General features: G+C 37.5%; 1 protein-coding gene across 1 annotated transcript; it reads right to left on the minus strand.

The window, feature by feature from the left end:
• Window positions 1-1,243: 1,243 nt before the first annotated feature.
• Window positions 1,244-11,603, minus strand: LOC120557241 (E3 ubiquitin-protein ligase MARCHF9-like). Its single transcript, XM_039797382.1, has 4 exons — window positions 9,917-11,603; window positions 5,534-5,689; window positions 4,304-4,496; window positions 1,244-2,181 (listed from the first exon to the last, which is right to left on the minus strand). Exons 1-4 carry the CDS (start codon window positions 10,259-10,261, stop codon window positions 1,883-1,885), a joined length of 993 nt encoding a protein of 330 aa, XP_039653316.1. The 5' UTR covers window positions 10,262-11,603; the 3' UTR covers window positions 1,244-1,882.
• Between the last annotated feature and the right edge of the window lie 2,268 nt (window positions 11,604-13,871).

The raw sequence follows: 13,871 nt of genomic DNA on the forward strand, positions 1-13,871 counted from the left end.
ATTGTTTAATTTCAGTACTAGTAATAGTAGTAGTAGTAGTAGAGACCTCCATATGTATAATTATATAATATTTCACAAGAAAAAAAGCAGGATTATATATATATGTATATATATATATATATATATATATATATATATATATATATATATATATATATATATATATATATATATATATATTATAATTAATTAAATTGATAAGCTGCAAATCAAATCACCAAAGGTCACCATTTAGCATGTCAAATCTTAATCTGCAAAGTAAAACTGTAGCCATTAGATAAATGTAGACCTATTGGAGTGGAAAAGTACATAATTTGTCTCTTAAATGAACAGAACATAATAAAATGCAAATGGTTAAGTAAAATATGAATACCTCAAAACTGTAGCTGAGTTCAGTACTTTAACAGACTAAGTAAACACTGAAGCTGTGTAGCATTTGGTATTAACATCTGGTATTTTTAGTTAAAAGTCCACATTATTATTTTAATTAATAGTTAATAGTAATATCATTGTTGATAGTATAATTTAAATTGGTCATTCATGCTGCTTTTGTTGTACTTGGGACACTTGTCTGTGAACCCCAAAAGAGCAAAGTGTGTGTGTTTTACTATGTTTCTGTTGATAAAATAAATGGTTTCCAATAGAAACTGTAGCCCACCCACAGTTACACATCAAGAACACAAGAGTTTAGGGAATATAGCAAATATAAGCAAAGGACTCTTAAAACCTGCTGAAGCAGCTACTCAGTGGCCCATGTATACTTTTCACTTTTATAATGTTCACTGTGTTGTCTATTAAAATTAAATGCGGCCGTTCCCTCTGGGTGTCCTCTGAGTCAACTCTGATATCCTTCTCAGTTCAGTCTGTCAAGTAGGGGGTGACATATTATAGCTCCCTCCTGCTGTAAGGCTTCATGAGAGATTTGTTAACGTCCATAGATGCACAGAAGACTGTCTGCTGTAAACAGAGTTCTCTCTTGTCGTCTATCTCTATCCCTAGTTATGACATTTATAATTTTTTTAGACTAACAGGATGTGAATGGATTTTCATTCAGGCTTTTCCCAGATTCTTTTAAAATTCTTTCTTTGTTTGATAGTTGACATTGAAGAGAGACAAACCCAGGGTGTGTGTGTCAATAATCTGAGATTTGGGTAATCCCAACAGGAAAGTCAAATCATACCAAGAGTGTTACATTTGTACTCAGATCCATCTTGTTGCCTAAAAATTTGACAAAACACACAAGTTTTCCTACCAAGTTGTCTTTATTAAAAACTTGAATTGTACTTTAATGTATATTTTAAGCAATTTTGTTGTGTCTCAAAGTTGCATTTGGCTTTTTAATGTCTGATTCATCAATGCTGCTTTGAGTGAAAAAAACATCATCAGATTATGGCAGACCTTCAGGAATGCATTAAAAAAATGAGGGGGCTGGGGCCATTGTTATGGTGGTCACATGAGTAGGGACCCAATTATTTTCAGTGTCAAACTATCTATTATAGAGCAAAATCCAAATAAAACTTGACTTTAATTTTATTAGAAAGCAAAACAAATCAAAAACATTTCAATGACATTTTGTACCATTGTTGGTAAAAATGGCTAGTAGCTTTAAGAATTAAAGCTTTTTTAGTTTTTAAATGTATACACTTTTTCTCAATAGTCTTGCTTTTGCAGTTTAAAAAACTGCAACATTCTCCCTTTGCCTAAATCGCAGAAATATTTCTTGCTGTCCACTGTGAGCTCAGGGAGATTCTGCAAGCGAAATGTGAGCCTAAAAGTTAACGGCAGTGTTTATGTGGCAGATCAGGATTTTTTAATAAAATCCCATTCAACACTTTGATCTCCTCTTTAAACATCGTAGCACTTTTGTCTGTATAACCCAACCTCATACAGTGGTCACCCTCATGACCACCTCATGGTTGGCTCTGCGCAGGCTGTTGGGTCTTAACTGGCTGAGGATGTGCAAAATGGTATAGCCACAGTGGTGGTTAAGAATAGTCCTGACAGGTCGACTCGCCCTCCGTCCGCTGTCTGAGTTCCTCTCAACACGACCTTTAATGCTGGAGCTGATGGGGTCCCCTAAGTCCTTTGCTTTCTCATAATTCAGCACTTTCCACTGCTGGTTCACCGCTTGCCAGCGCTTAAAGATCCGGTAAACAGACGACCCTTCATGGATTATAAGGCCTGGGTATAATAGACAAAGGGTGGGGGAGGTCAGGGGCAGGAAGCAGGGTTACATATAGACAAACAGTTGTTTGTTCAGTGAGAAACAGGAAGTACTAAAAGGTACAGAAGGTACAGAGTGAATAAGAAGTTCTCACAAATAAAAAGATTTATATACTAGACTTGTTTGTGGGTATTTTGGACTGATGTTTGGTGCTAACCACGTGTCAATGTAAATCCCTTTCCAAGAAAAAAAAAAGAGAAGCAGAGAAAGAAAGCAACAAATACACTCCTATAACACAAATGTTGTATTTAATAAACAAATATGCACATGGGGGTCAGTGTAACGCTTATCAGTTAAATTTTCTAAGCACAAACGGACATTTGGAAAAACAGAAAAATGGGTTCCAATATCCAATTTTTAATTTTTTTCCGCCTTGACAAATTTGATCTTTAAACTGTTTTTCCAATTTTCTGTTTTTATTCAGAGGATGAGAAATTTAGAAAATTACAAAATTGCGTCTGAGCTCCGATTATTCAATACTGCCATGGTATTCTCTACCTCGTTCCACCTAGCTACGCCCCGCCCCCCACTCCAAACCATCAGTTGCAAGCACCTCTGACCTCAAAGTCTATCAGTTTTGTTTTATTTTTGGTCCATATGCAGTTAATGACCTGCATATTCCGCAAAGTAGAGGAAGAGAATACCATTGCAGTATTGAATAATTGGAGCTCAGATGCAATTTAGTAATTTTCTCAATTTCTGATCCTCTGAATAAAAAAACTGAAAATTGGAAAAATAGGTTAAAGATCAATTTTTTTTAATTTGTCAAGGTGGAAAAAAATGAAAAATTTGATATTTGAACTCATTTTTCTGTTTTTCCGAATGTTCGTCTGTGCTTAGAAAATTGAACTGATAAGTGTTACACTGACCCACATGGATGGAATCACTCAATTGCTGTATTGTATGTGTAAACTATCTACAGTTTATTGTGCTTTGCAGTCCCTGAGTTATAAATACAAAAGTAAGAGATAAGGATAGGAACATCTCAACAACTATTTGGATGAATTGCCATGGAATTTTGTACAGACATTCATGGCTTCCTGAGGATGTGTTCTACTGACTTTGTGATCACCTGGCTTTTATTCTATAGCACCACCTTCACAGTGACATGTTTGGCTTTTTAGTCAAATGTCTTGAGAACTATTAAATAGATTGTTCTGAAATTTGGTAAAGATATTCATGATGCCCATGAAGCCTACTAACTTTGGTGATCTCCTGACTTTTCCTCTGGCGCTGCCATGATTTGGGGTTTTGAGTGAAATGTCTATACTGTTGGAAGGATTGTCATGGGGTTTCCCCTCTGCATGAATTGTTATTATTTACTGACTTTTCATGCAGCGCCATCTTCAGGACAAAATTGATCTTTCTCAGATACTTTGGTCTATAACCATATACCTGCAAAACTAATGACATTCCCAACCGCCTCGGCTGTACTCAAATGTTAGCATGCTAAAATGCTAAACTAATATGGTAAACATGGTAAACATACAGTAGGCAATACATATACCTGCTTAACATGTGAACATTGTGACCATGTTAGCATGCCGAAGCCACAGAGCCAGTAACATGTCTTGTTAATAAGGGGAGTGAAAGACGTGTTAATTGAAAGCCAGATTGCCAACGCTTTATTTGCGGGTCACTAATTTTCTAATGGTTTCCCAAGTAACTATGTAATTTGGTACTAATTATAGGGAAAACAGAATTTCCATTGAAAAAACTGCTCTATTTAAACGTAAGTGCTTACTTAAGTAAATACTTATTTATTATTTCAAATGTTTAATTGTATGCTTGCCTGTAGACAAATTGCCCATTTTTTCATGCTCAGCTGACCTGTTATGCACGGACTAAAATATTCTCTAGATAGCAATTCATTGGAATGAATTAAGTGAAATGTATCATTTAACACTGTCTCCATATTCGTGATAAATGGTACCTAAATTACATAGTTCTTTATGGAAAATTATTAGGAAATTATGGACGTGCAAAATAAACACAATTTGTCAAAACGACTTGTTGAATTGTAAAAACGTGTTAATATTTACACCAACCGCCTGTGAAATAAATATCTGTGTCTATTACCTATACAAACTATATCCATGAAGCCGTACATGCCGTAGCATATCTGGAAGAGAAGGTCCTGCCGCTGCCATTTGGCTGAAGGGCTGAGAGAGGACCACACCAACCAGGAGATACTGGCGATCAGGAACATAGAGCCCAGGATAATGGCCGCAATCTGCACCTTTTCAATCACAGTCAGAGAGATGGCCTGCCACTAGAAAAGACAGAGTAAGACGCAAAAATGGACTGAAACCCTGAACTCTAAATGTACATTTTAAAATGATTTCATATGAGATACTGTAATAATGCAGAGTTCGCCTCAGTTTCAGACATTATTTGACAATGTGGATTACTTATGACCGACTTCGGTGAGACAAATTCTTGACTGACCCAATTCCCTGTGGGTTTCTGATTGTGAAGCACTACATCTTCAAAGTGATGTAACTACAGTGCTATGTTATATGTGAGTCACTGCAGGGCTGCTAAAAGTCTCACATCATCACAGACACACAGTCAGCACATCACTGAACCTCTGCTGCTCAGGCTTCAACCTATATTCAAGTTCCTGATGGAATTAAACCATTTCACTAATACCATATCACAGCAATTCTCCAAAAATATTATAGTTATAGTGTTCATTCTGAGATGCAGGCATTGTCTATAGCAAGACAAGCAACTGAGGGAACAAGCTTTCATCTGATAATATCTCTGTTCCAGCATTCACAGGCTGGCAAAATTTGGTGATACTGTCTGTTTGTCTACGTACTGTCTGTGTGCTACACATTTTGGTTAATGTGTGTTAATGTATGTGCCAACTATTTGAAATGTGCAGTGTCTCATTAATTGGTTATTGGCATCTTCCTACAAATCCTCATCACTTTCTTCTTCTCCATTCGTCCCCTAGTATAAATAGCTCTGTGAAAATTGAGATACTCGATTTTTATCTGCCAACAGCAATGTGTTAACACTGCATGACCTCTACTGTATGCCATTACATTCACCGTATGATCAATGACCGCTAAATTGATTACCATGCTTTTCTGCCAATCATTCACTCAAATCTGGCAACATAAAGTTTGCACATGGCTTTCTGCCATACACTGTAGGCTTGCAGTCTAATGTCAAATATTTTATTCATATAGCTCCTTTGAATGTTTATACCCCTGTAAGAATGTGTATACATTAAAGGTGACAACAGAGACTAAAAACCACCTAAAAAGTAAGTACAGCTTTCTGAGAGAGCGACTGTACCTGCAGTGGGTTCTTGGTGCTGATGGCCAGAACCTGGTACTTGAAGTAGCAGATCTCACAGCTCCAGGAGCCTCTCTCACTGATCCAGCGGATAAGGCAGGACTGGTGAGTACAGCGCACAGAGCCAGCACAGCGACAAGGGCTCAACAACTCCCCCTGCAGGACACAAAAAGCAGCTGCATGGGACACACAGCATTCAGCACAGGCCGCTGGATGTTAAAGCTGTTATTGTATTGAATGTGCCTGTTACAAGATTTGATTTGATGGAGATGACAGTAAAAATAAAGATACTTTTTTTTTTATCATGAATATAAAACTTGCTTCCCCAGCCCTGACAATGTTAAAGTCACATTTTATCTACTGAAGGTACAGTGTTATTTGAGGGTATTGTATTCATTATTGTAAGTTGTTCCTGTCATGACGCTGGCAAAGGGATTAAAAAAAGATGCGCCAACACATATAATCAATATGAAACTATACTTGTATGTAACTTGTATTTTGTTGTAGTGTTTTCTTTCTTACCCAACGCGTTTTCGGTATTGTTGAACATGATTAGTCTATTTGTCTAATTTATTGACAAGTGCAATCCTGTCTTCAATGTTGTTTCATAGTATTTGTCAATTAGAGAAAGGGTTTCAAAGTCACATTAACTATTAAGTAATAAGGGCAACAATATCACATCACCTTCAGTATATGCATCTTTCTTGTACCCTCTAATTCTGTCACTTTAAGAGTATTGGCATTAAAGCTTTGATAACTGTACTGCCATGAATCCTCTCAGGATAACACCCCTGTGCCTTTCAGGTTTTTGTATATTTGATCAGGTTTCTGTTGAGTTCCTACATCTTCCTTGGTTTAATAGTCTTTAATGACTGTAACATCTTCAAAGTCAAAACTGGGTCTGGTCTTGTTACAGGTTCACTGTTAAAAAAATGTCTGTAGAAATACAGCTAATACACTGTGTTAATATGAAGGAATTTTCTGTAATGATTTTTCACAGGGTTTTTTCCGTATTTTGATTTTTTTTTTGGATTAACAGAAATGTCCGTTAAAAAGTACAGAGGATACACTGTAAATCTACAGAATTCCCATTTTTTGCATTAACAGAAATGTCCGTAAGATTAATGGAAAAGTTACTGGTAATTGTTTCTACGGATTTTGGTCTTAATGTGTAAAGTGTGATGAAGCTAACTCATCTCATTTCTACTATCCACAGGTCCAGGAATGTTTTGCCTTTCTGAGCTTCCCTGGTTCATTGTCTCTGAGTCTAACATCCCCGTTAGGTTCAGTTTCATTGCCAACTGACTGCTATTTTTATGGTTGTTTTGAGTTCATTGGAACAAAACCAGAGCTGCAATTTCTAACCATAATTTTCTGAGACTGACCTTGGTTCGCTTTATAGGACATATTTGACCAATTATGGAATACTATAACTCTACTATAACTCAACTCTCTATAAAAGCAACTCTCTCATACAATTGTGCTCTGCTTGGTGCATAATATGGAACATATGAACAAAAGAACTAGTGGCTCTCTCTCCATTTTTTCTTTTATATGGTGGGAATGTGCAATATCTCGGTGGAGGACATCATGAAATATTCTTTGTGTGTATGTTCTGGTGTATATGGATCTGTGTGCGTGTTACTGAATGTTACCTGAAGATTGATTGTATGTGTATACAGCTATATGTGTGTGTGTATATACTGTAGGCTGTGAGCTGCTACGCCACGTGCGTTCTCTCAAATGCCCAAGACAAATTTCTCCTAAAGGAGACAATAAAGACTAATCTTATCTTATGTTAATTTCTCTGTCATTCATATGTATGCATCATTCTGTGACTGTTCAGGTAACCTCCCAGTGTCAATTGGTCTCCTTCAGTAGTGTACAGAGCCACAGGATCCGATATCTCCAACTGTCCAACGTCTCTATAACAGTTTGCATGAATTCATCAGCTTGCCCAGTCAACACATCTCAGTCCCGATAAACATTTGGGATGATATTTTTGGAGCGGTGATCACCTCCTAATTTTACAGAAATCATGGGCCACAATTACTGGAAAAGCTTTCGGCATTTGAACCCCCATTTAATTATGAATAATTAGGACATAAAAGCGAGTGAGCTTATTATTATGAAGATGTTTTAAGCATCATGAACTCTGACTATTTATGTATGTGCTGACTTGAAAGGAAAATGTCAGTGTTTGACAGTGTATATGCAGAGGATATCATCTAACCAGATATTTGGAACATGAATCACAATGTAGTAAAGTGAGAGTATAGGGTTTACTGGTTTTGATACATTTTACTATCTGCTGCTTAACGCCTTCATCTGGATACAGTTAACTTCTCACGTGTCACTTTTCTGTGGCCTCAAAAGAAATCACAGGACATCTGGTGCAGCTTTTTGTTGTCAATACGAGACTCCCTAAGGCCCTCGGACTGACAACACTCGCGCACATCTCACTTTATTTTCTGTCTGACTCCAGGTGATGTGCTAGGTCTTTAATTAGTTGGATATCTGGAGGGGAAACAGAAACTTCTAGCAACTCTAGCAAAGTCTGTCTCTTCAAGGTTGGTTTCATACGTTAGATTTGAAAGGCTCAGACCTCCATGTCTCGGATAAGAATGACATTAGCTTTAAAAAGACATTTTAACTTTCTGTGCATCCATCCCCTCTGTTCTCCTTGATGTGAGTGGAAGACACTTGAGCTGTACTTCGTGTGACCTTCCTGTAGCCTAAAGAAATGATCAAAGGTTTGATCCCTGTTTTACCTTAGTTATTGAACTTATACGGCCTCCCTCGCTCAAATCCCCCTGAACTATGATAAGTATACATTTATTTTATGTTGAGGAAACATTCTCTGAAACTTTTGTTAATTGCTTTTTTTAAATATCCTAATGCTGCAAGAGCCTAATGTAATGTTATGTTATAGTAAATATAACGTGAACCTTTGCACATTCCCTGATCAATACAAACGTACAGCCAAACTTACAGCCTTCCATCTTTTCCTTTCTAATATTGCACATACATAGTGTTTTTTTACATAATTTTTATTGTAACACAGTATATCTATTCTGTATTTATGTTCTCGACTGTAGCAGTACTTTCCTTTATTGTTCATTATCTTTTTAATTAGTTTATTGTGTGCACCAAATACATTAAGGCTAATTCCTTGCAATTGAAAACTTACTTTGGTAATAAATCTGATTTTGATTGTGCATCAGAAGCTGAATTTATTACTGTGAGGACTTCACTGGTTCACATATAGTAAATATAAAGCTCTTCCTGCTTCTCTCCAGCCTAACTGATGATCTTCGTCTGTCCACCGTTATTTTCAGCTGACTGTTGATAGATTAATTTCTTTTTTTTTAAGTCTTAGTCATTCTAGACTTTTACGGAGCAGACTTGATGCACAATTACAGATATCTGAAACAGTTTGGTGCATAATGATTTTTTTAAACTGAATTGTTTGCACAACTAAATAGCTTAAAAGGGCACTCCACACAAATATCAGTTTACTTCTTATGAGGACCACTACTCTGCTAATCGTATAATGTCTTCTGTGGCTCTGGAGGAGCTTAGACAAATCAGAGAAAATAACCCTGATGATGTCATAGTGATGTCATCTGGGTTATCTCAGTTCCACCTTGGAGACTACACATTTATAACGGAGAACCTGCGCTACAAACTGACATGGACAAAGACGGTGACATTTACAAAGTAGGGAGAGTTATAAAAAGATGCTAATGAGTTGCATTATGGGAAATGTAGAATCCTTTTTTTAAGCTTGACTCACACTTAAAGTTAAAATAGCCTATCTCAACCTCTGCTGCTTAATTTTATTTTATTTTTTTAAATCTGTCTTCGGAGTAGACCTATCCCTTTAATGCTGAAAACCTGGTTCTGGACTCTAAAAGGGTGCACCAAGCCATTATTTGTATAATGTACAAACATTTTGCAAAATATTCTTGAATGGGTAAGCTTTGAATGTCTTTTAATGTCTTGTGCTTTACTGAGAGTTGCCTACTGGGTTTGTTTTCCTGAAAGATACTTTCATTAAATTTAACTTTTCGTATGTTTTAGTAGGCTATTTCATTTTCATGATAGCAGGCATTTCTATGGATTCTTGAGCTCACACAGCAGTGGAGTAGGGAACATGTCCTCGTGATCCTGAACAGACTTCCTCGGAGGAGCACCACGTGCTTTGAGGCCCCATGAACCAGCAGGTACCTGCTGCTGGAGTGCAGGTTCCTACAGGCTCCTGGAGTTTCTGCAGGAAAACCTGAAGGTTTGCTCATGGCCACCAGCAGGGTCCTACCGAATACCTTACCCTCTTGTTAACGCGCAGCAATCCACAGAAATAGCTTTAATATTTAACTATACCTTCTCCGGCCCCTGGAAGCAGATCCGGCACTGCGGTGATCGCATCCCGCTTTCTGAGAGACTCGGGAGGGAAGCGGCGTCCAGGCCTCCTCCCTCGGGTTTCTCTTCTTCTGTATCCTCCAATGCCAGGCTGCGTGGCCGGGTCTCAGAGCCATAATATTCCTCCTCATCGTCCCGGTGAGAGCAGTTCAACGGCGGCCAACCACAGCCTCCTATAGCGAGCCCTCGCATCCTGGTCTGCGTGTCCGGGTCTGTGCCCGTGTCAGTCCTCCTGCTTGATCCAGAGCGCATCAGTAACAACACTTTGAGTTCATTGAAAAACATACGGATCCGATACTTAAACATTCTTCAGCAGCTTTACTACACAGGCACAACTGCTTTGTGAGATAAAACAGCCTTCAGCTTGACTGTGGCAGGTCCATTATTAATTATTATGAATGTTATTATTATTATGGAATCCAAACCATTTTGATTAAATTAGGCAGTTGACATCCTATTGAAGGAAAATAAAGATTTCGGTCAAAAAAGCATGGGGAAACATGATAGGCTATTATATCAGCCCATAGCTCTTTGCATATCCTGTTGTTATAGCATGTGCACCGCAATCCAGCCAATAGGGAAGCATTATTTCTCATGGATAGAGCCAATAGAGGCTGAAAGCCACGACCTGTGAAGCACCCACATTAGAATCAGAAGGGTCCAACCTCATATCATCTTGCCTTGCCTACATTTTCAATCCGGTTGTAGGCTATATAGGCTGTCCCAGTGTGTTCCTCTTGGTGTTTTTAAATCGGCAGAGGACAAAAGCTTGGTGTCTATTCTTCTTCAGGCGGAAAAGCAGCAATCGGGTGTGTGAGGGGGTTGATACCAAATTATATTAACAACTATCCAAGCCGAATTATATTTGGGTTTAATTACCTACAGGGGAAATTAAATTACACGAGGTGACACGCGTCATGCATCATTTGTTGTCTCGCAGTCGCATCCTTCTATTCACCACTATTTCCTCTTGTCTCTTCTTCTTCTTCTTCTTCTTCTTCTTCTTCTTCTTCTTCTTCTTCTTCTTCTTCTTCTTCTTCTTCTTCGCTGTAGCCTTTTTTCTTTTTAGATCAAGCGGGTTTCGGCCAACGCCTTCCCTCCTAAAGCCGGTCCGACAACCCGGTTACAAAGTTACAATCCAGCAGCGTTGCATGTTATCAATGTATACGAAAAAAAAAGAACATCTGATGAACCATAAAAACCCATTTCACGACAACTTGCACTCACATCTCTCTGCGCCACAAATCATGCAGATTGAGAAGGTGTCAGATATGGATTCCTGCAAACAGACCGCAGACTGCAACCGTCCCTTCCGGGTTGTAAAAAAACAACAACCGCACCATCATTAAATGTTTATCAAATTAAATCAAGGCCTTCGTGAATCAGAAGGAAGGACAATAAAATGTCACTTCAAATGGCAGGCTGCAGCGACATGTCCAGGATCTCCAGGATGTTAATACTTGATTTTATGTTGGTTTTCAGGCACGCCAGCTCAAAAATAACCCCACAAACTTCTTTATACCTAGCTACAGTTACAGACCGCAGGTTTTCCAGTAAAAACATCCTCCTGCAGCTGAGAAGATGAGCTCCATCCACAGTAGGCAGGCTGCTGTCCGAGGTGCTGATGTGTGACGTGGAGGCCACGTGCTGGTATCCATGGCTGATGGAGAAAATAAAAACAATTATTTTGAAACTGTGTGGGTGTGTTTCATCTCTTGCATGGTGTCATAAGACTGCAATGAACAAAACAAAAACTCTTTGACAGTAGGGCATACAATAGATCCACCATTCACACAATCACAACACACCCTGTCAGATAATTGTCTCAGAGGAGACCGTCTGCTGTCTATTATTAGATGAACGGGCGCCTGCTCCATCATCACAAAGAGAAGCATTGTAGTTGGTTTGCTGATTTCTGCTTCGAAGATGCTAAAACAGAAAATGTGATGAGGCGAAAATCTGGTGTGAAGAGGCATGTTGTGAATATGTTTGTGTTTAACCTGTTCCTGTCTTTATTCAATACAAATCTACCAACCTGATCTCACAGAATTCTGTGAAATTGCTGAATCTACAGGATTAGAACTAAAGTCATTGTTGTGAATAAGTGACAAGGAGCTGCAATGTGCTAGGGATAGACCGATATGGATTTTTTTAGTGTCGATGTCGATACCGATTTTTTTTCATCAGCCTTAGCCGATGACCGATACGGCCTGCCAATTTTCTTGAGCCGATATTTGAACCCGATACTGCTTTTTCTCCATCAATTTACATTATAAAAATGTAAACGCTGCCACACTGGATTTGTTTTCGGAATCTGCTCTGCCATTTCTTTAAAAATAATAGCATATAGGTACGCACTGGATACAAGAAAATGGGTGCAAACATGGGCATCATCTATAGTAATACTTATACATAAAGAAGGGAAAGATGCCACGAAATGTGCATCATACAGACCTATATCATTACTTAATACAGATCATAAAATAATATCAGCAATATTAGCTAATAGGCTAAAAAAGGTAATGATAGATATAATTACTCCTGATCAATGCGGTTTTATTCCAGGAAGGGTTTTGGCAGATAATATTAGAAGAACACTGGATATAACTGATTATGCACAAAAAGAGAATAAAGATCTTCTGTTGATGACATTGGATGCTGAAAAAGCCTTTGATTTAGTTAGCTGGCCTTTTATATTTGAGGCAATAAAGAGTTTTGGTATGAATGAAATATTTTGCCAATGGTTGCAAGCACTTTATAGTAAACCGATTTCAATAGTCAAAACAAATGGTACTCTGTCAAGGAGATTTGCTATTCAAAGAGGAACAAGACAAGGAGACCCTCTCTCACCACTCCTCTTCGCAATATATTGAGGTGCTGGCAATAGCCATAAGACAAAAAACATTAAGAGATTATAAGGAAGATCGGAAAGAAAAATACATAAATTAGGGTTATATGCAGATGATACAATGATTTAACCTTAACATCACCTAATCCCACCACCGCAAACACTTAATTTATGAATTATTAGCAATAGCAGTTTCAGGATATAGAATAAATGAAAATAAATGTGAATCTATAACTATTGGAATACAGATGAAACAATCTTTCAAAAAATTTTATAAATTTAAATGGGACACAGAGCTTGTAAAATATTTAGGTATTTACATAGGCACAAATTTGGAAGAACTATATAAAAATAACTATTGTACTTTAGAAAGAAAGATAAGACAGGATTTAAACAGGTGGAAACTAATACCAGACGGGATATATAGTAGAGTGGAGACAGTCAAAATGATGGTACTCCCACAAATTCTTTTCCTATTTCAAGCATTACCACTTAGACTACCAAAAACGTATTTTAATACATGGAATAAAATTATTTCAAATTTTATTTGGAATAATAGAAAACACAGAGTCAAATTTAAACTATTAACTCAACAGAAAGAGGGAGGAGATTTAGGTGCTCCAAATATACAAAAGTATTATTATGCAACACAAACTTTAACAATAATGAAGTGGATGAAATGCGATACAGAGGTAAAATGGATAAACATAGAGAGAGAGTTAACAGCAGGATTAATTGGAACATTGCCTTTTTTAAGAAAAAAGACACAAAAACAACAGCCACAAGTATTTTGTATTGAGAATACTATAATGAATTGGAGACAATTGTGCAAACGATTAAAAATACAAAGTGAGAATGTTCAACTTAAAGAAATGATTCATGACCCAGATTTTATACCTAATAGAACAGATAGGATCTTACAAGGGTGGGCTAGTAAGGGATTAATTTCATATTCACAATGTTTTACTAAAAATACAATGGACACATATGAAGCCCTGGTTTCTAGATATGGCTTGGAGCAAAAACACTTTTTTTAAATATTTACAGGTAAGGAGTTACATTAAACAA

The sequence above is a fragment of the Perca fluviatilis genome, chromosome 4, assembly GCF_010015445.1.
Source record: "Perca fluviatilis chromosome 4, GENO_Pfluv_1.0, whole genome shotgun sequence".
Taxonomy (NCBI): Eukaryota; Metazoa; Chordata; class Actinopteri; order Perciformes; family Percidae; genus Perca; species Perca fluviatilis.

Bases quoted from the DNA above. Each gene is read 5' to 3' on its own strand.
- LOC120557241 (XM_039797382.1), bottom strand. From the start codon at position 10,261: ATGTTTAAGTATCGGATCCGTATGTTTTTCAATGAACTCAAAGTGTTG. The intron at 5,690-9,916 runs GTATAGTTAAAT...TGTGTCCTGCAG, and splicing joins GCTTCCAGGGGCCGGAGAAG to GGGGAGTTGTTGAGCCCTTG. The intron at 4,497-5,533 runs GTACAGTCGCTC...TGTCTTTTCTAG, and splicing joins GCACCAAGAACCCACTGCAG to TGGCAGGCCATCTCTCTGAC.